The 27,370-nt window shown below is 42.4% G+C and overlaps 1 protein-coding gene across 1 annotated transcript in view; it reads right to left on the bottom strand.

Annotated features, from left to right (window-relative positions):
* Window positions 1–2,830: 2,830 nt before the first annotated feature.
* The window catches only part of LOC141106099 (beta-microseminoprotein-like), a 213,714-nt gene continuing 189,174 nt past the window's right edge, over window positions 2,831–27,370 (bottom strand). Inside the window, exon 4 of the mRNA XM_073596534.1 lies at window positions 2,831–4,497. Within this exon, the coding sequence (XP_073452635.1) occupies window positions 4,389–4,497 (109 nt within the window). The 3' untranslated portion in view covers window positions 2,831–4,388. The remainder of the gene's footprint in view (window positions 4,498–27,370) is intronic.

Here is a 27,370-nt window from a genome sequence, read left to right as displayed (position 1 = left end):
CTGGGCTGCACTGGAGAGTTGTTGCCAGCATTAATATTTTCACCATTTCCTGGAGATTGTCACAATCTGGATTGCACAGTCTATGGGACTTTTCATCGGGGGCACGATCTTTGCATGAATTTATTATATTTTTTTGGTATTATTGAACTGCAACCTTTTTTATCTTTATTTCACTTGTCATTTATTATTTTTTTTACATATATTGTGAATACACAGAATTTATTTTTCACTGTTTTCACTCATCTTTAATATTTTGCATCATATATTTTTTTGTTTGGATTCAGTCTCTTTTTGAATTATTTGATGATCGTTTTATTTGAATTTATGCACGCGGCTTATTAGCGTTTTACAAATTAGGGAAATCCACACCTTCTGTTGTAGCGATGGTTCAATATAACCTTTGGTACACATCATGATGGTAGATTAATGGTTGTTGACACAATTATTATTTGGATTTTCGTGTAGAATCTCCATTTACGTGGTTGTTTCACATTATTATATTATTATTATTTTATACACTAGTTATAATGTATTGCGCAATTTTTGGATTTAGCGCCACATTACCTTATTATTATTTTGCCAAAAAAAAGGCTTGTTTCTCTCCAGATTTAACAGCAGTTCCTCCTCTTTAGATCTTAGTAATGCCCCGTACACACGGTCGGACATTGATCGGACATTCCGACAACAAAATCCTAGGATTTTTTCCGACGGATGTTGACTCAAACTTGTCTTGCATACACACGGTCACACAAAGTTGTCGGAAAGTCTGATCGTTCTGAACGCGGTGATGTAAAACACGTATGTCGGGACGCTAAACGGGGCAGTAGCCAATAGCTTTCATCTCTTTATTTATTCTGAGCATGCATGGCACTTTGTGTGTCGGATTTGTGTACACATGATCGGAAATTCCGACAACGGATTTTGTTGTCGGAAAGTTTTATAGCCTGCTCTCAAACTTTGTGTGTCGGAAAATCCGATGGAAAATGTGTGATGGAGCCTACACACGCTCGGAATTTCCGACAACAAGGTCCTATCAAACATTTTCCGTCGGAAAATTCGACCATGTGTACGGGGCATTACAGTTTTAGTATTTATAGATGAGCCTTTGGAAAGATGGTGCCTATTGCTTTCCACTGTTTTCCACTCAAAAGATAAGGGACTATTGTCTCATAATGTCCAGTGTTCCCTTTCTGTCTGTTTCCTAGTCGATCCCAATTTACAGTCCACATTCTCAGCTCTGTGGAAACGCTCCCTCAAACATTGCCGATTCTTGCTCGCTGAGGGAGCGTTTCCTCAGAGGAGAGAATGTGGACTGTAAATTGGGATCGACTAGGAAAAAGACAGAAAGGGAACACTGTGGACATTATGAGATAATAGTCCCTTATCTTTTGAGTGGAGAACAGTGGAAAGCAATAGGCACCATCTTTCCAAAGGGTCATCTATCAAGACTAAGACTGTTACTAAGATCTAAAGAGGAGGAACTGCTGTTAAATCTGGAGGGAAACAAGCCTTTTTTTATCTTTTTTCCCATGATTTACGCTGTCGGCTGGATATCAACAAGTACTGGTCGGCTGGAGCCCCTACTGTGATTATCTATCACTGACCCCTTGGACGTTGATGCAGGTACATACTATCCTAAACCGCAACAGTCCTGGTCGGAAAATTTTGCTGGAGACGATCGTTTTATGCCGGATTGACCCACCGCCGCTAGCGTGTGTCCACGTTTTGGGGTAAGAGTACCCATCCCCCCCCCGGTGGTGGTTGCACATCCCAGATTGCTGTGTGTGGAATTCACTCATTATATTGCATATCCTCCATTTCTCTTCACAAGAAAGACCACAGTCCACCCTTATCTATAAGAGACTATAAATCTTTTATGAGAAGTCTTTATGGACTTTTATAGGTTTATTATAAGCTCATTGAAATATAGATTTGCCGCTGTCAGGTGACAATTTTTGTGCAATTATCATATGTGCTATATGTATTGCTTTGTGCTATGCACATATGAGCTTACCCATCATCTTTTTTGAGGCACTGAACATTTTCATGTTTATTTTCATTGTATTGTATACGAGTACAGTTACAACACTATTCACTATACACTAATGAATCATTCACCCCCAAGGTGATTCTGGGGGTGTTTTGTAATCTTTTAGCGCTGCATTTTTTTATTATTTATTTCTACACAATCTATCACATTGTTGAGGCTGGCTGCTTATCTATTCTATTTTATGTTTTTAGTAGCACAACTCTGTTCACTATATATTTTGCAATCGGAGGGGAAGCACTGGTGATTTTATCATCCAATCATGTCGAAGTAACAATGCTGTTTTTTTATTTTCCTTGCATGTCCCCCTCGGATCTCCAGCAACTGCACTTCTAATGCAAAGTGGATTTGCCTTTAGTAAATAAACCCCAAAGTCCGGGATACCTAATAATTTGGGGTGTACAGAGCAAAATGCTAGAGTGCAATTTCCCTAATGGGGAAACTATTTAGATTGACCTGTGTGTCCCGAAGGAAAGACATTGGTAGGGTTTTACCCTCACTTCCTGTTTGGCTATGTGACAGGAAGTGAATAAATTTGAAGGAGAAAGTGTCAATTTGGGAGGTGTCTTCACCCTATCAGGGGTGCAGACATCCCCAAAAACTGACAAGACTTCTAATCCCTCTGCCTTCTATCCCCATGCAGAAATAAGAAAGGATTTCATTTAGTTTAACTTTGCAAAGACACATTCCTAAGTTCAACTGTGATGCATGCCAATGGCCCATTTAGACCTTGTTTAATATAAAACACCAGTTGCCTTTCACTAGAAACATTTGTTAGTCCAGTCCTGGAAATCTGCATCTGCTTTACTATTAATGTACATCAAAATATGGATTCCTGCAGCTAAAGGCACCAAATGCATCTAGATTAGCAACCGCTGTCTATGTGAGATGCGAGAGTGCTGTGTGCGCATATTTGGTTCCCGAAAGCGGCAGACAGCACACAGGAATGACATCACGCCCCTACAGGAAGTTGCTTGTACTGCTGCTAATTTCTTCCCACCACCATGCCCTGCTCACTGTCCTCTGAGGAAGAGATGATCCTTATTTGCAAATTAAGAAAATTATTTTATTTTTTTTATAATATGGGGTGGTGTTTGCGTGGGTCCCTAACACACATTCAGACATATTAGGGCCAATTTGACAGGATCCAATTTACCTACCAGCATATTTTTAGAGTGTGGGAGGAAACCCATGCATGCACAAGGAGAACATGCAAACTCCAGGCAGATGGTGTCGTGGGCGGGATTTGAACCAGCAACCCTTTTTGCTGCTAGGTGAAAGTGCTAACAACTACACCACTGTGCTGCCCAAATATATATCTATTGATGTAGGTTCTTGTATCCACCTGCAGAGAGAAGTTGGGCAGATGCCACACTCCCAATTCTGGAGGCATAATAATGGTCTAGCACAGGGGTCTTCAAACTATGGCCCTACAGTTGTTCAGGAACTACAATTCCCATCATGCCTAGTCATGTCTGTGAATGTCAGAGTTTTACAATGCCTCAACAGCTGGAGAGCCGTAGTTTGAAGATTCCTGATCACTCTAGCATGTCTTGAAAAAAGGTGGTTTCTCATGTGGCTTGTATAATGCCCAAGAAATATCAATAGGAAAATACAAGTGGGTCACAGCACATCTACATTCCAAATTTGGCACTTAAGATGGTAATGCACTATGCAATCTGATTGGTCAATCTCTGTACAACTCAATATTTAGGAAAAATAGGTAATAGGAAGACACACTTGAACAATTAATTCAAATTATAGGAAATCAAACAGGCTCTTGCACTAAATCTATTATTTTAAGATCTAACTGATTGTAGTGTATGGTCACCTTTAAAGATCAAGATCGGAAAATATTAATTTATTGGGTTAAGAAACACTTCTCTGTTCTTTGTAATGCATTAAAAGATTTGGGTAAAAATAGAAAAAAAAACACATTTCAAAGAAATATTAGAAGTAATAGGAATGAGATTAGCATCAAAAGGGTTAATTCCCTGAGAACACCTACTAATTGCCTAACAGGACACATCCAATCAGATGAAATGAACCAAATGTATTGAGTGTGCGCTATTATCAATGAGAAAACTGCAGTTACCCTAGAACCAGTTGCAGTTTACATATTTATTATCGTTTGCGCGTCTGCGTGTGCCGGTTTGCATGTTCAATCAATGATTTTTCCAGAGCACCAATTAGGGTGTGAACCGGCGCAGCACATTCATCTTAGTAAATCACCCCTATTGTCATCATTTATTCTTATTCCACATACAGTATGTATTTCTGTACATTATCTTGTGCAATCTCTTGCCCTGTTGATGGTGGATGTATTAAAGCAGACCACGGGCTAATAATCCTTTGTGGGATCCTCCTTAGAAGCCACTCTCCAGGTACATGTTTTCTTATCTTCAATATATTCATATCTGTTTCTGTCAAAGTCCATGGGTAAGCCGAGCCTAATAACATAATAAAGCAAGACTCATGAGATAAATGTAAAAGGTACAAACTATATACTGTACAGTATAAGGTGATGTTATTCTCTGGGTCATGTGCTAGAATGAGATGTAGGTGACTATTATTCAGTGCCAGGACAAGGTTCTCTAGCACTAAACATACAAAACTGCCCCCACCCCAGCAGAGGTCTATTCGGGGGGGGGGTGTGAGGTATTGTTGCATAGTAAACATACTACCTGAGGGTGATGTGATTATGGGGTCAATTCATTAAGAGTTAAATAACAGATAATAAAATGCGGTAAAATAATGCTTGTGGTAAATCAGTTGTAAAAGTGCAATTCATTAAGAATTTTGCGTTAAATAACTAATATGGTGTCTTTTTGAATGTGTGGTAATCATCGCATTTTTTCATGTGGTAATTTACCATATTGAGCTAGTTGCTAAGGAGCGGGCTGGGAAGCTGCCCGCCAAGTCCTTAACAACAGATGACTCATCAGTTGTTGACATGCCGGCAATTAAAAAAGTATTAAAAAAAAAAACTACGTGGGATCCCCCCCCCATGCATACCAGGCCCCATGCGCATCTGTAGCATGCATAGAACATGCTGCAGCAAAAATTACATTTCTATAAAAAAAAAAAGTTATGAAATAACATTTAAATTGCTGGCAATACAATGTCATTGCCAGGAATAGAATTTTTATTTTTTTAAATGGTACGCTAAAATGTAAAAAAAAAAAAAGCCACCCCCCAGCACCTTGTTCCCATGTTGATGGGGACAATGGCTTCATCCCCCACAACCCTGGGCGGTGGTTGTGGGAGTCTGCGGGCAAGGGGCTTATCAGAATCTGGATGCCCCCAGATCCCGCCCCCCCCATGTGAATGAGTACCCCTACCCATTCACTAAAAAAGTGGCAAAAAGTGATAAAAACACAGGGACAGTTCTTGACAATTCCTTTATTAAAAAATTAAAAAATAGTGACCCCCAATGAAATTGTATCGTCAATCACGTCGCCCGCCACACATTCAAGCCTGAAAAAAAAAACCCTCCTCATACCTCCAAATGCCTCCTCTGCCGTTTGACATTTCTTATATAGGTAAGGGCAGAGCCACCTGGTGATGTCACCTGGTGGCATCGCCCCCCTTGTGACTTCACAAACCCAGCATACACTGGTCCATGACATCAAAAGGGGGCAGTGCCACCAGGTGACGTCGCCAGGTGGCACCGTCCTTACCTATTTGGACCCCGCCCTTACCTATATAAGAACTGTCAAACAGCAGAGGAGGCATTCGGTGGCCAGCCGTCTGCATGGGCGGAGCTTTTTTTTTTTCAGGTCAGAATTGCGGCGAGCCGCGTGATTGATGATGGATTTACATCGGGGGGCGCCGTTTTTTTTTTTTTTTTTTTTAAATAAAGGAATTGTCAAAAACTGTCTGTGGTCTTTATTACTTTTTGACACTTTTTTGGTGAATGGATAGGGGTATTATGTACCCCATACTCATGCACATGAGGGAGCCCGGATCTGGGGGCTGCCTTGTTGAAGGACCCCCCTTGCCCCCAAGGCACCCACTCCTTGCCCCAAAGCACCCATGTTGAGGGCATGTGACCCGAAGGGCCTGGAATGCATTGTGGGGGCTCATGCTATTTTCTTTCATAACTTTTAATTGTCTGCATTTTTTTTACATTCAGCTGATGAGTCATCGGTTGTTAAGGACCTGGCGGCCAGCTTCCCGGCCCGCTCCTTAGGCAACCAGCTTTTTGATAAATGGTGATAAATATAGCATTTTTTTTTACTCTCTTGTCCGTTTGTGAATGGGACTTAAGAGCTTACCACATGGTTTTTAAACGATATTTACCGGAACGTTTTTTATTTTGCAGCAAATAGCGCATAATCATTACTTTTTAATTTTTTTTTTTGATGAATTGGACTTAATTTACCGCATACGATAATTTATGCAAATGGTTCATGTGACCACGTTAGCGCATGTGGTAACCCTAATAAATTAACCCCTATGTCTGCAATCCACACATAGAGTGTGTTTATTCACGCAGGGTGACATGCGAATGACAGTCACTGTACCTAGGATTTAGGGTAGGCAGGCATTCTTTAACTTTTTGAAAACCACATTTTTCTTCCATTAGGGAACTAGGGAGTATTAAGGAGCACCTTTAACAAAAGCTCATATAATTTAAAAGTTTTTTAAGCAATTATTGGTTAGGAGCAGCAAATACACAGCCAACACATTTTGGGGGAAAGGCCTCCTCCTTCTTTAGGGCTTTTCAACAACCTCATAGTGGCACATGAAGACTTCATATTGAATTCCTAATTTGCATAGTGAAGTGAACAATGCATGCTGAAATACAGCCTTATGCCACGTACACGTTCGATGTGAGCTTGTTGTCAGAAATTCCGCCCGTGTGTAGGCTCTATCGGACATTTTCAGTCGGAATTTCCGGCAAACAAAATTTGAGATCTGGATCTCAAATTTTCCGACAACAAAATCCGTTGTCGGAAATTCCGATTGTGTGTACACAATTCCGATGCACAAAATTCCACGCATGCTCAGAATAAAGCAGAAGAGCTGCACTGGCTATTGAACTTCATTTTTCTCTGCTCCCCGTACGTGTTGTACATCACCGCGTTCTTGACGTTCGGAATTTCCGACAACATTTGTGTGATCGTGTGTATGCAAGACAAGTTTGGAAATAAATCTAGGATTTTGTTGTCCGAATGTCCGATCGTGCGTACACGGCATTTCCCTTCTCCTTTTCCCCACTACTCCTTTTTTACTTCCTTTTGTTCTCCTACCCTGAACATTTTTTTCACTTAAAAGAGCTCCTCAGCCCCTTGAGACATCCTACTTGGCCTGCAGTCAACCAATTCTGGTACAAACCTTGAAAGTTTTCCCCTTGGGAGTCTAAATTTCTGTTACTTCTTTTGTTAATCTGTTGACTTCATTTGAACTTCATTTTTCTCGGCTTGTCGTACGTATTGTACGTCACCGCGTTCTTGACATTCGGAATTTCCAAAAACATTTGTGTGACCGTGTATATGCAAGACAAGTTGAGCCAACATCTGTCGGAAAAAAAACATGGATTTTGTTGTCGCAATGTGCGATCTTGTGTACGCGGCATTACTGTTGATTCTCACTTTAGATGGAACATTTTGTATAATACCAAAATATATTTTGCATTCAATTTGGATTGAACAAATAAAACTAAATAAAATAATGCTTACATAGAACAGCAACCCACGGAGCCATCAGAATGACACAAACAATCCATACATTCCTCTGTTATCCATTCACTGCCAAGCTTATGTAGCTTGCCTTCAAAAACACATCCTGCAAACATATAACATACTGTAGGAATATCATTTAAAATGAGAGAGTTGCTTAAACGAAATGAAACAAGGAAACAAATGAAAATCTCCTTAAAAGTTACATGAGGTCTCTGTCAACTTAATTGGAGTCTCCTTGTTTCTGTTCTGAACATATAAACATCCTGTTTGCAATGAGCTACTGCTACTCATATTTTAAATGAGGGTCAAATGGAAGCTTCTGCAGGAAGAATGAGGTCAAAAATTCAGCGATCCTAATCTGAGTATAGAGCTACATGTAGTTCTGCAGTGTTTGCTGCAAGAAAATGACAATGGGGATTAAAGCATACCCAAACCTAAAAGCAAAAATGTAATCTATTGCAGCTTACCAATGCTTGGTGGCTGCATTCGTTTTCCTTTTTTTTTTTTTTTTTAAACTTTTTGTTTCCATTATGGTAATTTGGTCAGAAATCTGATATTTATCAAAAGACCAAGCTGTCCAGCAAAAGTGCCATTTAACAATGACAGTGGTGCTTACAATGTTAGTATAGGACATTAGTATGGTGCTTTCGACAGCCGATTTCACATTTTCATCAGTGAAAAGCTGGATGTGCTTTTCGGATGTGAACTCAACGTCTGATTTTTGGATGGTGAGTACAGAAATCGTCACACAAAAGTCAAAAGTACAAACACACATGATCGGAATCAAGGAACGACTAGGAAGAGTTTGGTCTTGTAAACTACCGCTCGTAATCTAGAATTAACATTCATGATGCGGCAATTGATGAAATCTCGAAATGCAGTGCACATTCTCATCTTCTTTAACCACTTCGCGCCCGCGCTATAGCCGAAAGACAGCTGCAGTGCCGACGCTAACTGCCGGGTGGCCGTCCCTGGACATCCAGCTGTTTACTTCCGCGATGTGTGCTCCCGCTGGCGGGCACCGGGGAAATTCTGTTCTGGCCGTGTCACTTGGACACTGCCAGTCACAGATCACCGTAAACGGCCAATCACAGCGGCCGTTTACAGCGCGATCGCAGCTTCCAATGGGAGATGATCTCAAATGTAAACATATGAGAACATCTCTCATTGCCGGCTCTCCCTCCTCACACAGAGATCACGTTTGAGGAGGGAGAGCGACCTGTGCTTCAGATTGTGAAAATGTGAGTTTACAAAAACACATATACAGTGCCCACAGTACCTATCAGTGCCATCTGTCAGTGCCATCTGCCAGTCCCATCTGCCAGTGCCAGTGCCATCTGCCAGTCCCATCTGCCAGTGCCACCTGCCATCAGTTCCACCTGTCAGTGCCATCTGTCAGTGCAACCTGTCAGTACCATCTGTCAGTACCATCTGTTATCAGTGCCACCTGTCAGTGCCACATGCCATCTGTTATCAGTGTCACCAGTGCCACGTATCAGTGTCATCAGTGCCACGTAAGAGTGCCAGCTATCATCAGTATCACTTGTCATCAGTGCCTTCTGTCATCACCAACAATGGCTAGAAGATTATATTCAGCTGAGGAGGCGTACAATATTCTTGCGGGCAACGACAGCAACGGGGAGCTCTCTCCGCTTCGGATTCCTCCTCATTTTCAGATTCTGAGTCTGACGTGGACTACGAGCCTGTCCTAAACAGTGGTACATTGACAGCCTCAGAGGAGGAGGATGAGAGTCCGCCCGCCAGACGAAGGCGTACTGGTGAGGAGGCAGTGCCATCCACCAGCACCACAGTGTCATCCACCAGCACCGCAGTACCTTGGTAAAGGCCACGTACCAATGGGGTGTCACCTCAGTCTCAAAGGGTTAGGTCCCATGCCAGCCTTCCCTATTCCCTTCAGAACCCCTTGTGGCTGCCTCCTAATTCCGGAGAAGCTAACGTTCCCCCTTTCACTGCCCAGCCAGGAGTCCAGGTGGACACAGAAAATGTTTCCCCTGATAGACTTTTTCCATTTAATTTTTACTGAGGACATGCTTGCATCAATTGTGGCCCAGTGCAACCTGTATGCACAACAATTTATAGCAAGTAACCCAACTTCATTCTATGCCCGTCCCTACAAGTGGAGGAGTTTAAAAGTTTTTTGGGCCTCACATTCTATATGGGACTAAACAGAAAAAATTAATTACGTTTGTATTGGTTTTTCTCTCCATCTACCACATGCCCATCTTTTCCTCAGTAATGCCCAGGACCAGATATCTCATGCTTATGAGATTCCTACACTATTACGACAATACCCAGTGCCCTCCCTTAAATAACCCAAATTTTGACAAGCTTTATAAAATTCAGCGGCTAATAAATAATTTTGCTGAAATCTTCCTCCAGTTGTTTACCCCAGACCAACACATATGTGTGGATGAGTCCCTTATCAAATTTTCTGGCAGGCTGGGCTTAAAACAATTTATTCCCACCAAAAGGGCCCGCTATGGGGTGAAGATGTACAAATTGTGCGGTCAAGCTACAGGGAATACCTATACCTTCATGGTATACGAAGGGAAGGACACCCAGCTACATCCTCCTAATTGCCCAGAATACATTGGATCAAGCGGGAAAGTCATTTGGCAACTCATAAACCCACTCCTGGAGAAAGGCTACCATTTGTATGTGGACAATTTTTATTCTAGTTTGCCCCTGTTCCGAAACCTTCACAGAAAGAACACTCCAGCATGCGGCACCGTAAGGATGAACCAGAAGGGCTTTCCTCAAAGCCTCGTCAACAAGAAGTTAAGAAGAGGGGAGGCGGCGAGCTTACGGAATGAGGAAATTCTGGCTGTGAAGTGGAGGGACAGAAGGGACGTCTACATGCTTTCTTCGATCCACAACAATACATTTGTTGAGATCACCAGGAGGAATGGCCCAATCCAAAAGCCAACATGTATCCATGAATACAACATGTTCATGGGGGGTGTCGACTTCAACGACCAGATGCTCGAACCCTACCTTTCCACTAGAAGAACATACCAGTGGTATAAAAAGGTTTCAATTTATTTGTTTAATTTGGCCATATACAACACCTTTGTAATCTATCGCAACTCCACTGAAAGACCCAAACCATTCCTTGGCTACCAGGAGGAAATCACCACTGCCCTTATATACCTGAACGGCCCACCAGAAAACATTAGATCCGATGTGATTAGCAGACTCTCTGAACGCCACTTTCCCGATAAAATCCCTCCCAGACCAACAGGTCAAAAACGTCAGAAAAAATGCCGGGTGTGCTCCAAACGAGGAGTGAGACGAGACACCACTTATCATTGTCCCCAATGTCCTTCCCAACCAGGCCTCTGCATAGTTTCCGCCGTTACCATACTTCACTAAATTATTAGTGAAGTATGGTAAACATAATCTCACTTCCTGCCATTTACCTTCACACCCCTTATGCCTCTGCTTGCTCTGTAACTGACCCTGGCTTGTTATTCGACCATGCTTCTGCCTACCGATTCTGTTTATATCTCTGCCTGATCTGGAACTGACTCTGGACTGTTTGACCATGCCTCTTGCCTGCCTCTTGTACTGATCTTGTACCCTGCCAGTGGACTAGTGGGATTCAGAACACAGGGGTCTCACATATGTGAGGGGCTCCAGAATTGTTTTTCTGGATGAAGAAAACAATTTCATTTGTTTTCTCATTCCTAGATTAGGGTCTGGAGACTCATAGGCTTCAAAGAGATTTGGGTGGGAGAAGCCTCTACCCCTGTCCCCATTTTGTCCTGAACGAGGCCCTACTTCTGCCTGCTGCCTGTAGGACCTATGCCATTGAACTGACCACACCACATGGACCTGCCTACTACCAGGACCAATATATTGGCACTGCTGACAATCTCTGCCTGCACTGACCCTGGACTGTATATGAACAGTATCCCTGCCTGCTGCCTGTACTGACTATGGACAGTATTCCTGCCTGTTGCCTGGAAAATTGCATTCACTTTTGCTGACCAAGTCCCTGCCTGCTGCCTGGACCAGTGCTATCCTCCTGTGTACAACTGCGCTACTACAACCACAGGTAATCTTTTGTTTACTCTTTGCTCAGCATAATGTATTTTGGGGTGTATTTCTTGGTATGTGAATGCTATGTGCCCCTAGAACACCTGATGGTGTTCCCTGATTGTTGGGCCTCTGTATGTGGCCAGGCTGTGTAGAAGTCTCACACATGTGGTATCGCCATACTCAGGAGGAGTAGCAGAATGTATTTTGGGGTGTCATTTTTGCTATGTACATGCTATGTGTTGGAAATATCTTATAAATGCACAACTTTGCGTAAAAAAAAAATGTGTTTTCATTTTTTTTTCCCACATTTTCCAAAAACTCCTGGAAAAAAAATGAACTGTTCAAAAGACTCATTATGCCTCATAGATTATACGTTGGGGTGTTCGCTTTCCAAAATAGGGTCACTTTGTGAACGTTTCCATTGTCCTGGTGCTCCAGGGCCTTCAAAAGTGTAATAGGTGGTTGAGAAATAAAATGTGTAATTTATGCTCCTAGAAAGCCTGATGGTGCTATTTCAATATTGGGCCTCTGTATGTGGCCAGGCTGTGTAAAAGTCTCACACATTTGGTATCGCCATACTCAGGAAGAGTAGCAGAATGTATTTTGGGATGTCATTTGTGGTATACATATGCCATGTGAGAGAAATAACCTATTACAATGACAATTTTGTGGAAAAAAAAGAAATAAATAAAAATCTTCATTTTGCAAAGAATTGTGGGGAAAAAAATTGACAACATCAAAAACCTCACAATGCATCTTACTAAATACCTTGGAATGTCTACTTTCTAAAAAGGGATAATTTGGGGGGTATTTGTACTTTCCTGGCTTGTTCGGGTCGCAAGAAATGAGATAGGCCGTCAGTACCTCGGGTGTGATTATTTTTTTATGATTTGCACCACAGCTTGTAGACTCTCTAACTTTCACACAGACCAAATAATAGCCACTAATTTGGGTTATTTTTACCAAAGATATGTAGCAGTATAAATTGTGGCCAAAATTTCAGAAGAAAAATTAATAATTTGCAACATTTTTTCACATAAACTAAGAAAAATGTGTTTTTTTTTCAAAATTTTCGGTCTTTTTTCATTTATAGCGCAAAAAATAAAAAACCCAGAGGTGATCAAATACCACCAAAAGAAAGCTCTATTTATATGAAAAAAAGGACAAAAAATTCATTTGGGTACAGTATTATATGACTGAGTAATTGTCATTCAAAGTGTGACAGTCCTGAAAGCTGAAAATTGGTCTGGGCAGGAGGGGGGTTTAAGTGCCCAGTTGTGGTTAATAGGATAATAATGAAGCTGCTTTGCTGGTGATACTTGTGTAGTTATGCCAAACGTATTTTAAAAGGCATTTGTTTTGTAGTGATATAAATAATATTAATATTATGGTTGTTGTTTGATTTTTTGGGGACGTTACCACAACACCATTATCCCTGAGTTTTTAAGATCAAAAGATACAACTATGTTGGTATCCTTTGTTAAAGGGGTTGTAAAGGTATACATTTTTTCACCTTAATGCATTCTATGCATTAAGGTGAAAAAACTTTTGAAAATACCGCCGCCCCCAGCCCCCCCGTTTTACTTACCTGACACCTCGAAACTCGGCCGCTCGCTCCCGACCTCCATTCAGCCGATCAGCCTGGTCGCTGATTGGCTATAGTGGATGGATTGAAAGCAGCGCAGCCATTGGCTCGCACTGCTGTCAATCACAGCCAATGACGCGGCGCGCCGGGGGCAGGCCGAGTGATACAGCGAGCGGCTATAGCCGCCGGCTGTATCACGGGAGCGCGCCTGCAATAACTAACCACCATGCGAGAGAGCTCGCATTAAGGTGGTTAGTTATTGCGGGGAAGAGCTGAGACAGCCGCCAAGGGACCCCAGAAGAGCAGGTTCGGGGCCACTCTGTGCAGAACGAGCTGCACAGTGAAGGTAAGTATAACATGTTTGTTATTTAAAAAAAAAAAAAAAAAAAAAATTTACCTTTACAACCCCTTTAATTTTCAATTGTGTTGTTTTTAATGTAACTGCCTACTCCCAAACTGTCATTTGAAGAAAAACACATAGCCAAGTATTATTCTACACAATTTTTTTATTGTGCAGAAAAAAAAACAGAAATTAAATTAGATAGGTTATTTTTATTTGGATGGCAGATAGCATAACAAAAAAGTGCGAAACAACGCTCACCAAACTCCTACTAAGATGAAATTAGCATTAGGGGCCCAAAGGTTTGCGCTTGAGAAATGAACTTCCTCTTTATACTCTCTTTGTACATCACTGTGTTTGTCGGACGACAATTTGCAGATAGTTAGTATGCTAGACAAAATCCTGCACACGCGTTTGACAAAAATCAGACGTTCGGTCATACAACAATCGAACCGTGCGTATGATGCCTAACAACACTGCCCTCACCCCAGAATGACAATGCTGTTGTCTTAGGGTGTTACCACTTCTGTTTCATAGATTGGAACCATCCTAAACAGAAACTGTGTTACTAGTCAGATCACCAGGTAAAAATAAGCCAATAAAAAGAAACCACATTAAGCTTAGCTCACACAGAGTGGAAAAAATAGGCAGTTGATCTGAGTTTTTACAGGCCTCAGCTACCGATCTTAAAATTTACATGGATGCTGAAGGGGTGAGTACACATTGCTGTGGCAGTAATTTTTTAATGTTGCTTTCTGACTGGAAATTGTGCCTCAGCATGTCAAGTATGAGAGGGGGCACTATCTGTCAAGTTAGCTCAATGAAGTCAAAAGAACTGTACTGCAACTGCATGCTAAATGCTCAGCACACATTTACAGTATGGTATTTCAATGTAAAGTACACCTTTGGATCTAAACAAAGAACGGGCATTCAGGAGGCGGCAGTATCACCTCTTGAACACCTGTCAACCACTGATTACTTTTCGGAGAGGTGGGAGAGCCTGCCAGCCATGTGGGCTTTAAAGTGGTTGTAAAAGCAGAAGGCATTAAGATAAAATGCCTTCTGTGTGCAGAAGCCCCCTCAGCCCTCCTAATACTTACCTGAGCCGCATCTAGATCCAGTGATATTACACGAGAGAATTGGCTTTCCGGGACTCCTCTCCTCATTGGCTGAGACAGCAGCGCGGCGCCATTGGCTCCCACTGCTGTCAAAGTCAGTGAGCTTTTGGAGAGAGAAAGGGGGTGGGGCCAGGCTGCGGCTCCATGTCTGAATAGACACAGGGAGCTGTGACTTGGCTTGGATGCCCCCATAGCAAGCTGCTTGCTGTGGGGACACTTAACAGGAGGGAGGGGCCAGGAGCACAGAAGAGGGACCCGAGAAGAGGGGGGATCGGGGCCACTCTGTGCAAAACCACTGCACAGAGCAAATAAGTATAACACATTTGTTAGTTTTATCGAAAAAAACAATTGAGATTTTAGTATCACTTTAAGGATTGGTAAGCTGCAAAATAATACATTTCTGTTTTTGTGTTTAGTTATGCTTCAACCTAATGTATCATAGGTAAGCTATTATACACAAAGCCATAGCCTAAGCCTAGGTTCACATTGGTACAATTTGGCATGTGATTTGACATGTCAGTGGCAATGGCACTGTACGAATCGGTGCAGCGATTCCCAAAAGTAGTTTCTGTACTACTTTTGGTGACTTCGTGGGGCGATTTGTATAGACATCTGTGCAGGAACCCGCACAGATGTCTCTGAAATCGCTCCTGAAGTCGGACTGATATGTGGATATGAAATCATGTGAGTTCAGGTGAACTTGCTCGATTTCTAACCCGCTTTCAGTGTGAACCTAGGCTAAGCTAGGTTCAAATTGAGGGTGGGTTTGAAATCATGTGATTTTAGCTGAGTTTAGCTGAACTTGTGCAATTTCAAACCGGCAATGCAGTCCGTCTTCGGGGCCGATTTGACAGACTTCTGTGCGGGTTCCTGCACAGAAGTCTATTCAAATGGCCCCTAAATTTGTCAAAAGTAGTACAGGAATTTGCCAAAAGTAGTACAAAGTCGGCATCACACCTATTCAGGTGGTGCCATTGCCAGCAATAGCTGCTGATTTGGCATGCGATTTGACATGTCAATCGCATGCCAAATCTGCCCAATGTGAACGTGGGCTCAGGCTCGATTTACATCTATGCATGTTGATTTTGAGCGTTTCTTGCTGTGCTTTTTGCAATTTTACCGCGATTTTGCCGCAATTTGCGTTTTGCTTTTTTTTAATGTTTTTTGTTTTGGGAAAATTTGTTGGGCAGATTTAAAACTGCAAATCATGGCAAAATCACTGTAAAAACGCACTATATGCTTTTCTGCAGCTTCTCTGTTGAAATCTATTGATGTACACCATGTACGACAAGACTATAAAAGGGCAGTTCAATACCGAGCGCGCCACCCTTTGGGCTCCTTTTGCTAACCTCGGGTTAGTAAAAGTTTGGCGAGAGACGATTTGCGCTTTTTCAGACTCGTGGTTTTCAGATCGTTTTTCTGCTGTTCAGTTTGTGCTTGTGGGTTTGTATCTGGTCTTCAGTGCGTGCATTGAGTTCCCATTGGTTTATTCAGTGTGTTCTTGTCAGCTGGTTACTGATTTTCAGGTCGCTCTTCACAGGCCTTGCTGTTCTTTAGTGCGTTCTGTTACTTCGTTCTGACCAGCCACCTGTTTTGAAGCCATGTTGCGTGTACGTACTCATCGTAGAGTTCATGCTGTGCGGGGGCTTGGTGTTGGGGTTCTTACTTTGACACAAGCTCAGTCCATGAACAGGGTGGGTAGGAGTTCATGGACCAAGAATTGGTTGCTCCAGCGTGACCAATTCTGTCACATGCCTTTGCTCCGAGAATAATCCTGACAATTTCAGGAACTTTCTCAGGATGACGGACCCTGTATTTCACCGTTTGTTGGCTTTGCTGACCCCTCAGCAGACAGGACACCTGCATGCGGCAAGCCATCACTCCGGAGAAGAGGCTAGTCGCCACGTTGCGGTACTTGGCGACGGAGAGAAGCCTGCAGAACCTCAAGTTTTCGAAAGGCATCTCCCCCCAGGCTCTGGGGATCATTATCCCAGAGACCTGTTCTGCCATCATACAGGTCCTGCAGAAGGACTATATTAGGGTAAGATTTATCCTTTAACATCACATTCTATGTATTTAATGTTTGCTAATATATTGTATTTCTTTCATCATTCCCTAATTACCATGATTGTAATATGCCGTGAATGTCTCCTTTGTCCTCATGCATGCTGGAATTTTTGAATAATTTTTTTAACTTTTTTTTTGTCCTTCATGCATATTTGCCTTCACTTACCTCCCCAGCATGCTCTCCTGGGCCTATATCCCCCTTGCCTAGTCACTTAACAATGTATTTTGTCAGCTCCATTGTAGTGCTTTACCCTAAACACCCCCTAAAATGTGTAATAATGTTATTTGTGTCCTTAAATTCTGGCAGAGAGTCAGAGGCTTTTTTTTTGTTCCAAAACTCATTTGGAACCCTCCCTCCCCCCAACCACTAAGTCAACCCATAACAATCCTCTATCTGCTGACTTTGCCAAACCCATACACACTATACCTACCTCTTTTGTGGTCAGATTTCTGTATGAATTCCACAAAGCATGTAGTGCAAGGGCCTGCCTGAATACTTTCAAATGGTACTGTTTAAAGTTTTTGTATCCTATTATTATCTTGAAAGGTAATTGCAGAATGTTAAAATTGTGCTCCAACTTGAACAGTGTGTATTTATTTTTGTATTATGACACGGGCTGCCAAAAGTGTAAGTAAGGAGGGGCTGGCCAAAGTAACACACATTATGTATGCATTCAGCTCTCAATGAAGTGGAGAGGGTTAATTGTCCAAAACATCTCCCCCCCCTATCAGAGGGGGTAATGAATCTGATAAGTGGACCTTATATTTTTGTCTTTAAATACTCCCTAAAATAAATGTTATACTGATGTTGGCCAAGAATGTTTGTGTCTAATCTGCTTTCAATGTTTATGTGCAAAATGACAATTTTTTTTTTCTGGTTTGACTCCACAGTTTCCTTCCACACCACAGAAATGGCAGACTGTGGCCTCCCACTTTGCCCAGTGGTGAGACTTTCCCAACTGCGGAGGGGCAATTGATGGGAAACGCGTCCACATAGTCCCACCCCCCAACTCGGGGTCATACTATTACAACTACAAGGGGTTCAATAGTATTGAGATGTTGGCGGTGGTGTTGGCTACTTATGAGTTCCTGTATGTGGACGTGGGGAAGAATGGCAGAGTCATCGCCCAGACCGAATTCTACAGGCGTCTCCAGAATGGCAGCTTGGGCTTGCCACCTCCAGAAGACAATGCGGAAGGACTCCCATTCATCTTTGTTGCGGATGAAGCGTTTGCACTGGGGGACCAGCCTATGCGGCCATTCCCTATGAGGACCCTCACCCCGGATCAGAGGGTTTTTAATTACCGGCTGGCCAGAGCTAGAAGAGTGGTGGAGAATACGTTTGGAATAATGGCCAGCCGGTTACGCCTCTTTCTTACACGGTTACACATGGCGGAATATAAACTCAATCACATCATCCTGTCTTGCTGTGTTCTCCACAACTGCTTTGGCTTTCTTTTAGCTGTCTCCTCGGTTATCTTTTATTAATGTTATTTTTGTTGACCTTTTTCTTCAACAGTGCAAATGAAATTGTGGTTAATGTATGTAATGTATTACTGACAAAAATATTAATATTTTTCAGCACCATGACCGAAATTTGGGGAGTCGTGAAAATGGCGTGATTGTGTAAAATTAGAAAGCACTGTTGGGTGTTATTTACTAAAGGAAAATCCACTTTGCACTACAAGTGCACTTGAGACTGCACTGAAACTGCACTTGTAGTGCAAAGTGGATTTGCCTTTAGTAAATAACCCCCATTGCCACTGAAAACAACAAGTTTACTACAAAAAATGCTTTTGAGCATTGAAAGAAGAAGCCACACATTGTTGATTATCAATCTTTTTAATCAAAGCACAATCACATGTGCGTTTATAAAAGGGTTTTTGAACAAACCAACATGTTTGTTGTACAACTTTTTTTATGTCACATTAAGTAGAAATCGCCTTTTAAAAAAGGTAAAACAGGCATGTTTAAAACCATAAAAAAAATACACAACTCTAGAACTTACAAAGTTCAACTTTTATAAAGTGAAGGCAATATCAGACATGAGTATGTACAAACTGTGTTTGATATTGTGTTCAGCAGATGGGGTTATGTTACCCCTGTAAAAGCCAAATTTAGAAGATGCACACAAATTGCCTAATGTCAACATGTGCTAGCTGCCATCATGGGGGATCAATGGACGTGTTTTGTGGGTGCAACCCCTTCCTCTCAGCTACTTTATGATCGAGGAAGGGGTTGCACCCACAAAATGCATACATTGATCTTCTGTGATGGCAGATAGCACATGTTGACACACTGTGAGCATCTTCTAAATTTGGCTTTTAACATACGTAAAAAAATTTAGACATAAAAAAAAAAAAAAAAAAAAAAAAAGCAGAAGAAATTTAGGAATTTCTGGGTGTTTTAGATTCTCCCTAAAACATCAGTGATGTTCTTCATTTTATTTTGAACATCATTGATGTTTTGCTTTATGTTTTTGAAATCTCGATTACACCCCATTATCTCCCCGATGAGGATCTGGGCACTTTCACTGGTGAAAGGACATTCTTCTTCCACAAGATCCTGATCACCTACAAAAAAACCCAAAACAAAAACACCATGTATTGTAAATATGCAGGCATCCATCTCTTACCTGAAGCTGTGTTCGCAGACACTCACCTGTTGTGGTGACAATCTCCCTCCTCCTCCTCTGGTTGGGTTTGGGGGATTTCCCCTTCTTCCTGAGGTGGAGGGTCCCTGGTGTCCTCTGATGAGTGGTGTCCTCTGAGTCTTTTCTCCCCTATGTGAACAAAAATAGGTATACTTAGCACACAGATATTTGATGGCAGAAATAGGAATATGAAACATTGCTTGGAAGTGGGGTACAATTGTCTGTTTTGGCAAAGTTCCAAGCTGAAGAATTTTTTTTGTCCTTTGTAAAGCTTGAATACTTACCTGTTTTGTGCAAGCTTCACAGATGGAGACACCCCTATATTATTCACTGGAGCACCTGTATGGGACCCCCTAATAAAAAGGGTGTTCTGGTGTCCCACACTAGTGCTCCAGCATCCAGATGTGTAAACAGCTGCTGAGTGTCCTCTCCTTACACAGAATCTAGTTTGCATTTCATTCTAGTTACAAACCCATCTAGACAACAAACTTTTTTTAATAGAAGTAGGCCAGAAAAACTGTATTAAACTGCATCTGGCCAAAACATCGTATTTTAGTGGCCGAACAAACAATGTTTCCTACGAACGAATAATGTGCCCATGAACATTAAAGTTGCCATTTTAAACTGTACAACAGTAAAGAAAAGCACATGGAGCAGCACGAACGTAATAAAAAGAAAGAATAGGAACACAGGACAACTACTTACTTTTTTGAAGCACTCTCCTGATCCTTCTATACTGATCGTGCTCCCTTAATTTGAGGTCCGACCACCGTTTCCTGAGTTGATCCTTGGATCGCCGTACCCCATGATCTTGGCCTTTGACATTTAGGTTTGGGTAAGGTCCATACTTCCCGTCATAGTCGGCCCTCTTCAATATGTCCACCATCTCTACAAAGGCCATATTTGATGCCTTAAATCTTCTCCTCCGGGATTGTGACGTTTCTGGCTCCGGGCTTTCCTCCTCCTCTTCGTTGCTGGAATTATCACGCACCTGTTGTCTCTCCCACATGTGTTCTCCCCCACTGCGGCGAAAGAGAAGGGGCGGGGAATAGACTAGAAAGAACGGCAGGGGCGGGAGGAGTTTCACGCATGCGCAGTGTATATAAAGCGTAACACGCGTGCGTCGTACGTACGGTTTGTGAGCAGAGGAAGAAGTATCGGAATCGCCGATCGTGATAACAAAGGTACCATTTTAATTTGGGCCTATACTGCTTATAGGTTGAGGCCTATATTGGGACAAGATTAGGAGAGTTTAGCCTGACATTAGGGTTTGTCTTGTGTTGTGTCTTGCAGAGAAAATGGATCTAGTCAATGATCATGACTTTATGCCAATATTCAATGATATGCTCAGGGAGCTGCCCTGTCTGTGGCAGGTAAACCACCCTGATTATAAGAATCAAACAAAGTGGAAGGCAGCGCTGGATCAATTGGTGGAATTTGTGAAGCCGGTGATCCCCACGGCAGACATCCCCTATTTGAAGGCCCTAATTGGTGGCCTGAGGAGCACTTATCTTAGGGAGCACAAGAAGGTCCAGGATTTCAAGAGATCAGGAGCTGCAGGCTGTAGTACTATGACAGACTACATTTTCTGGCAGGCCCGCTCTCTCCAGTCTTCATTCCACACCCCCCCCCCCAGCTGAGGCTTCAGATGCCCAACCTGGGCCTTCCAGGCAGCAACATGTGGAGGAGCCCAGCTTGAGCCAGGTATAGCATTCTTCTAAATATTTCTGGTTGTCGTATTAATGATGTAAAATATATGTTAGTTTTGATAACTGATTTTACAAAGTGTTTTACATATCAATAGACAGTAGTGGTCACAAATGATTGTGACAAGACTGAAAAATGCTGGGGTCAGAATGATAGTCTTTTCTATTTATTAACATTCAATTTGTAACAGTCATGAGCTGAAAAGTGTGTGTGATTGATGAACCAAAAACTAAAACGATGTCCCTTTTTCATACACAGGAAAGTCTCAGCCAGAAGGTGGCGGGGATAAGTGGCAGCCAGGAAGTGGCCAGGCCCAGTAGCCTGCACGATACCCAGGTCCCTCCCCTCCGCCTTCCACAAAAAAGTGTCAGGAAGAGGAGTAACGTGAAGCAGGCAGCAATCAGCCTATTTATGAAGGCTACTGCGGCCCTCAGAACCCCCCCAGTGTTCAAGAGGACTTTGCCTATATTACAGCCTGCAAAATGCTGGGAATGGAGGCGGGCCAATGCCTAATATGTGAGTATCTCATCTTACAAGCCCTAAATAAGGGGTCGAGGGGCAAACTCACAAGCCAAAGCCACGTTTGTGAGTTCAACCATGGTCCTCCTCCTTCAGGTCCTCCTCCTCCACCTCCTACCACACCTCCAACACCAGAGCCACAGCCTGGAAAGAAGCATCTAAGGAAGACCACAGAGTGATGGCCCTGGGTTCAGTCTGGTCTGGCAAAAGATGCAGGCTGTTGTAGTACCACAGCCTGGGGACATATATGTCATCTGCTGCTGTTCCTCATATCTTGTAGTCCTGGACCGGATTGTGCTCACTATTATAAGGACTCCTCAGGCCACCAATTTTGACTGTAAAATTATTGATGTGTGCCCTGGGGTACAAAGGCTTCGCTAAGTTCACCAGTTTATCCAGTGTTGCCTTCCTCCTTATTTTGTTATGACCCAGAATAAATGGCTATTTATTTTTCACAAATACTTGCCTATGTGTTTTACTTCAAAATGGACAGTTTGTGTGTGAGTAGGCAGGTACATTTCAAAAATACAATGTGAAATTAACAAGGGACACCAACACCAACCAATCTCCTTGAGATTAAAAGACAAGATAATAATGGTGTTGTGGTAACTTGACACACAAAACACACCCAAAACAATTCAGGAGATCACCAAAAAACGAAAAAAAACAAAAAACAACGGAGTTTTGGATTAAAAAAAAAAAAAATACAAGTAATACAAAAAAAATAAATATAAAAAATAATTTTTTTTCGGTAGATGTGACAAATAAAAATATTATATTCATGAAATCACGAGAAATAATAAAGAAAGAAGTTTGTGAGATGTCTGTGTGAATATAAGCAGCAAAACAACTTCATTCTTCTAGCATTATAAAGAAGAAGAGAGTGCGCTGCATTCAACAATTTAAAACATTGCAGCGTGACGAAAGTGCTATATCCATTACGAACGCTAATTTTACTAGACCGAGCAGTTCCCTCTCGGAATTTATTCTGAGCATGCGTGGCACTTTGTGCGTTGGAATTGTGCACACACAGTCGGAATTTACGCGAACGGATTTTGTTGTCGGAAAACTTTTTCCATTGGAATTTCCGACACACAAAGTCCGATGGAGCCCACACACGGTCAGAATTTCCGACTACAAGCTCCGATCGCACATTTTCCCTCAGGAAGTCCAACTGTGTGTACAGGGCATACCAGTGGACTGTGGCCTGATGGTTGAGAACCACTGCTTTAATTCATTCAGCTTTTAGGACATACTACGTGCATCCAAAGAGTGAACTGTTAATCACAAGCTAATGTCTGCAGTAGCAGCCATCAGCTTGTGCTCCATCTGTTCAGGCGGCTCCTGGCTTCAAAGTGAAAAAGTACCCGTCACCTGACCAATGCTATCACATGGAGGTTTATTAACCCTTTGTGATAGCAATAAAGTAAAAATAACATAATTAACTAAAAAAGTTTAAAAACAATTAAATTATATTAAACTTTATTAAAAAAATTGCCATAACCCCCATTGCCACGCAAACGCATGCCCAGGATGTGCACACATATGTACACCGCAGTCACACCACACATGTGAGGTATCGCCACAAATGTCAGCGTGAGAGCAATAATTCTAGCACAAGAGCTCCTGGTTATCTCTAAACTGATGAGCTGTATAGGCTTTTAAAGCTTCACCTTTTTATTCTACAGAGAATATGCTTTCAGATATTATATAATGTTCCAGGGGGTTTTAAGTGTTACTAAACCCAGGACCCTGCATTTACTATATCTGGTCTCCCACAGTACACAGAACATTGAAATGCAACTATTTTAATAAATATAAACTGCTTTTCTTTTCTCATCAGCAGTATATAGCAGTCTTATACAAAAACATATTTGGGGGGCACACCCTAAAATGTGTTTAAATTCAAGATGGTGCATAAGACCAACAAATAGTACAAAACAGATTACAGCGCACACATTCAAGAATTACATTTCCTGCAAGGCTAGTTAAAAACACCTGAACATATTCAAAGAAATACGAGGGTTTGGTCACACTATATGGTCATATAGTGCTAAGCCCACTTACTGCGACAAAGTACCCCGAATTAGTGGGATATAGAAGTCTTATGACTTCCTGCTGAGCACTGGTTAAAGCTTGTAGGAGGAGTTTTAATTCGCCTCTGACTGTTAGACAAACTCAGAACAGAAAAATGTGTTTTGTTTTAGATAGATTCGTTATGTTACTATTTTCATTTCATTGATTTGTTTTGGAATTCATTTGGTTACATTTTGTAAAATTTCATTTTGTTTATTAATTTTTGAATGAATTCCAATTTTTCGGAACGGTTCAAATTTGGATCGGTTGAAACTGAGCGACCAATTTTAGTAAAGTGTGAAGAATAGCTGGTTGTTAAGGAGTGGGCCTGGAAGCCGGCCACTGCGACCTTAAAAGCACTTGTTAACCCAAAAAAAACCCCAGATCCTGTTCCCTTAAAGCATGTTTTACAGCACAGTGCTTGTGCTGTGTCATTTGGCCCCCTGTAACACCTGTAATACCTGTCTGATCCTGCCTGTCTATGCCCTCTATCCTGTAAACTGACTCCAAAATATCAGGACTGCTGAGCCCTGACACCATGGTCAGCGTACGTGCCTCCGTCAGCTGCAGCCTGCTATCTGTCTCCTGTGTCCTCTCCTCCATCCTCTCCCCACTCCCCTCTCCGACTGTCTGCTCGTGTCAGCCCCCCACTCCTGCCGCTCTCATACTTAACATTAAAAGCTCCCATCCCATCTGTATTAGAACAATAAGTTTCCCTGTGTCTGTGTTCTATCATAAATATGCTTGTCTATACTAATAACACACCATCTTCCTGTGATCATGTGATTCCTCAACTCTATCTCGCCTCTCTCCTCTGCTTCCTGGCTGCTCAGCCCCACCCGCTGGGCAGAGGAGAGGAGAGAGGAGGCAACTGATCGCAGGAAGACGGTGTGTTATCAGTACAGATAAGCATACTTATGATGTAACACAGACACAGGGGAACTTATTGTTCTAATACAGAGGGGGTGGGAGCTTTTTATACAAGTGGCTTAACAACCACTTTAACAACTGATGACTCATCAGCTGTCAACGAGCTTCCCCGCTGACAGATGAATGTAAACAAAAGAATGCCGGCAATAGAAAATTCGGGAAAAAAAAAAAACAGCGTAGGGTCCTTCCCCCTAATCCATACCAGGCCCTTTGGGTTTGGTATGGATTTTAAGGGGAACCCCATGCCAAAATGTAAAAAAAAAAAAAAAAAAAAAAAAAAAAAAAAAAACAGCGTGGGGACCCCCCAAACTCGATACCAGACCCTTCTCGGAGCATGAAGCCCGGCAGGACAGGAAGGGGGGGAATGAGCGAGCACCCCTGAACCATACCAGGCCACATGCCCTCAACATGGGGGGTGCTTTGGCCCCCCACCCCAGAACACCTTTTCCCCCATGTTGATGGAGACAAGGACCTCTTCCCCACAACCCTAGCCAGTGATTGTGGGGGATCTGCGGTCGGCAGGCTTATCTGAATCTGGAAGCCCCCTTTAACAAGGGAGCCCCTAGATCACGCCCCCCCACGTGAACGAGTACCCCTACCTATTCACCAAAAAGTGCAAAGAGTGATTAAAGACACAACACAAGTTTTTGACAAGTGCTTTATTAAAAAATCAAAAAACAATAGCCCCCAGTGTAGATTCATCGTCAATCACAACACCCGCCACACCATCAGATCCGAAAAAAGGGAAAAAACCCTCGGGTCTAGTCGAGGGCTCCAGCCATGTGCCTGATCGGCCTTCTGACAAGGGGCAGAGTTACCCAATGTCATTTGGTGACCCCCTTGTGAAGTCAGCAACCCAGCGTGCCTCGGTCAATGACATTACAAGAAGGTGGGACAACTTAGTGATGTCGCTGGGTTTCCCCGCCCCTTAGCTATTTAAGAAATGTCAGGTGGTGGAGCAGGCAGATGGCGGGAGCCTTCAACAAGACCAATGGTCTTTTGGGGTTTTTTGTTTTTTTCCGGGTGCTGAGTGCGTCGTGATTGACGATGGATCTACGCTGGGGGACTTTCTTTTTTATTATTAAAGGACTTGTCAAAAACTTGTGTTGTATCTTTACTCACCATTTACACTTTTTTGGTGAATGGGTTGGGGTACTATGCACCCCATAATCATTCACATAGAGGGGACCTGGGATCTGGGACCCCCCTGTTAAAGGGGGCTTTCAGATGCCAATAAGCCCCCACAACCACTGGCCAGGGTTGTGGGGAAGAGGCCTTTGTCCCCAGAGCAGAGCCCCCCTGCCCCAAAGCACCCCCCATGTTGAGAGCTTATGGCCTAGTAAAGTGCAGAAGGGGGGGCGCTCGCTCATGCTCCCTTTCCTGGTCTGCCTGGCTGCATGCTCGGATAAGGGTCTGGTATGGATTCTGGGGGGCCCACGCCGCTTTTTTTAACAGTTTTGGTTAGGGGTTCCCCTTAAAATCCATAACAGACCCAAAGGGCCTGGTATGGATTGGGGGGACCCCATGCTGTTTTTTTAAGAAATTTTCTATTGCCGGCATTCTTTTGTTTACATTCTTCTGTCAGCGGGGAAGCCCATTGACAGCCTGCTCCTTAACAACCAGCTATTGTTCAGAGAATTCAAATTGGTCTATCATTTTTCGACCGATCCAAATTTGAATCTTTCTGATAATTTGGAATTTGTTAGAAATTTAATGTACGAATCAAAATTAAATGAATTTCAATATAATTTGTTATTATTTCTTTCAGAGATTCGAATACATCTGTATCTCTGAATAACCAAAAATTTGTCCAAATTCATATTCAGACCGAAACAAATTTCACATGTCTACTGACTGTCCTATGAGGCTGCATGACCCCTTTTCTGATTGCTCCCTGTGTTGAATCATGGTTTTGGTGAACTTGGTTACTTATAATGTGAGGGGATTAAACACTCCTAAAAAACATATAAAGTAAATAAAGTGCTGCATTTGTTGGGAGTCAATGTGGTGTGTCTTCAGGAAACATATTACACAAACTTCAGGGTGTAGACTATCGTCACACCAGTTTCCTAACTAGTTTTATGGAGACACAACATCACAGCACTCAAGAGGTGTGGCCATTGGGTTCGATAGGACGATGGTATTTACAGATGAGGAGCGTCTGGCCGATCCGGAGGGAAGGATCCTTTTTGCAAACGGGATGTTTAACATGGTGTGTACAATTGCAAATATTTATTCCACAAATAAGGACCCTAATATATTTTTAAAGGGAACATTGAAAAAACTTTGTGCCTTTAAAGAGGGCAAATTAATAATTGCAGGAGATTTAAATTGGAGCATTGACCCAAGAGTAGATACTTCAGGGGGCGCCTCTAGATCTACAGCCCAAAGGCAAAGGGCAATAAAAAAGTGCTGCTGGATTTTTAGCTGTTGGACGCGTGGAGGATTAGACATCCAGGGAAACAAGATTTTTTTACTCTTCTGTCCATCGGACATTTTCAAGGATTGACTATATCTTAATAGAACATCAACTGGTACCATGCCTTAAAGGAGTGGAAATTAAAGCAATCACCCTCTCT

The sequence above is a fragment of the Aquarana catesbeiana genome, linkage group LG08 (genome assembly GCF_042186555.1).
Source record: "Aquarana catesbeiana isolate 2022-GZ linkage group LG08, ASM4218655v1, whole genome shotgun sequence".
In the NCBI taxonomy this organism is placed as follows: Eukaryota; Metazoa; Chordata; class Amphibia; order Anura; family Ranidae; genus Aquarana; species Aquarana catesbeiana.
The sequence above is the reverse complement of the archived record's forward strand: the minus strand, read 5'-3'. Positions and strand labels throughout refer to the sequence as shown.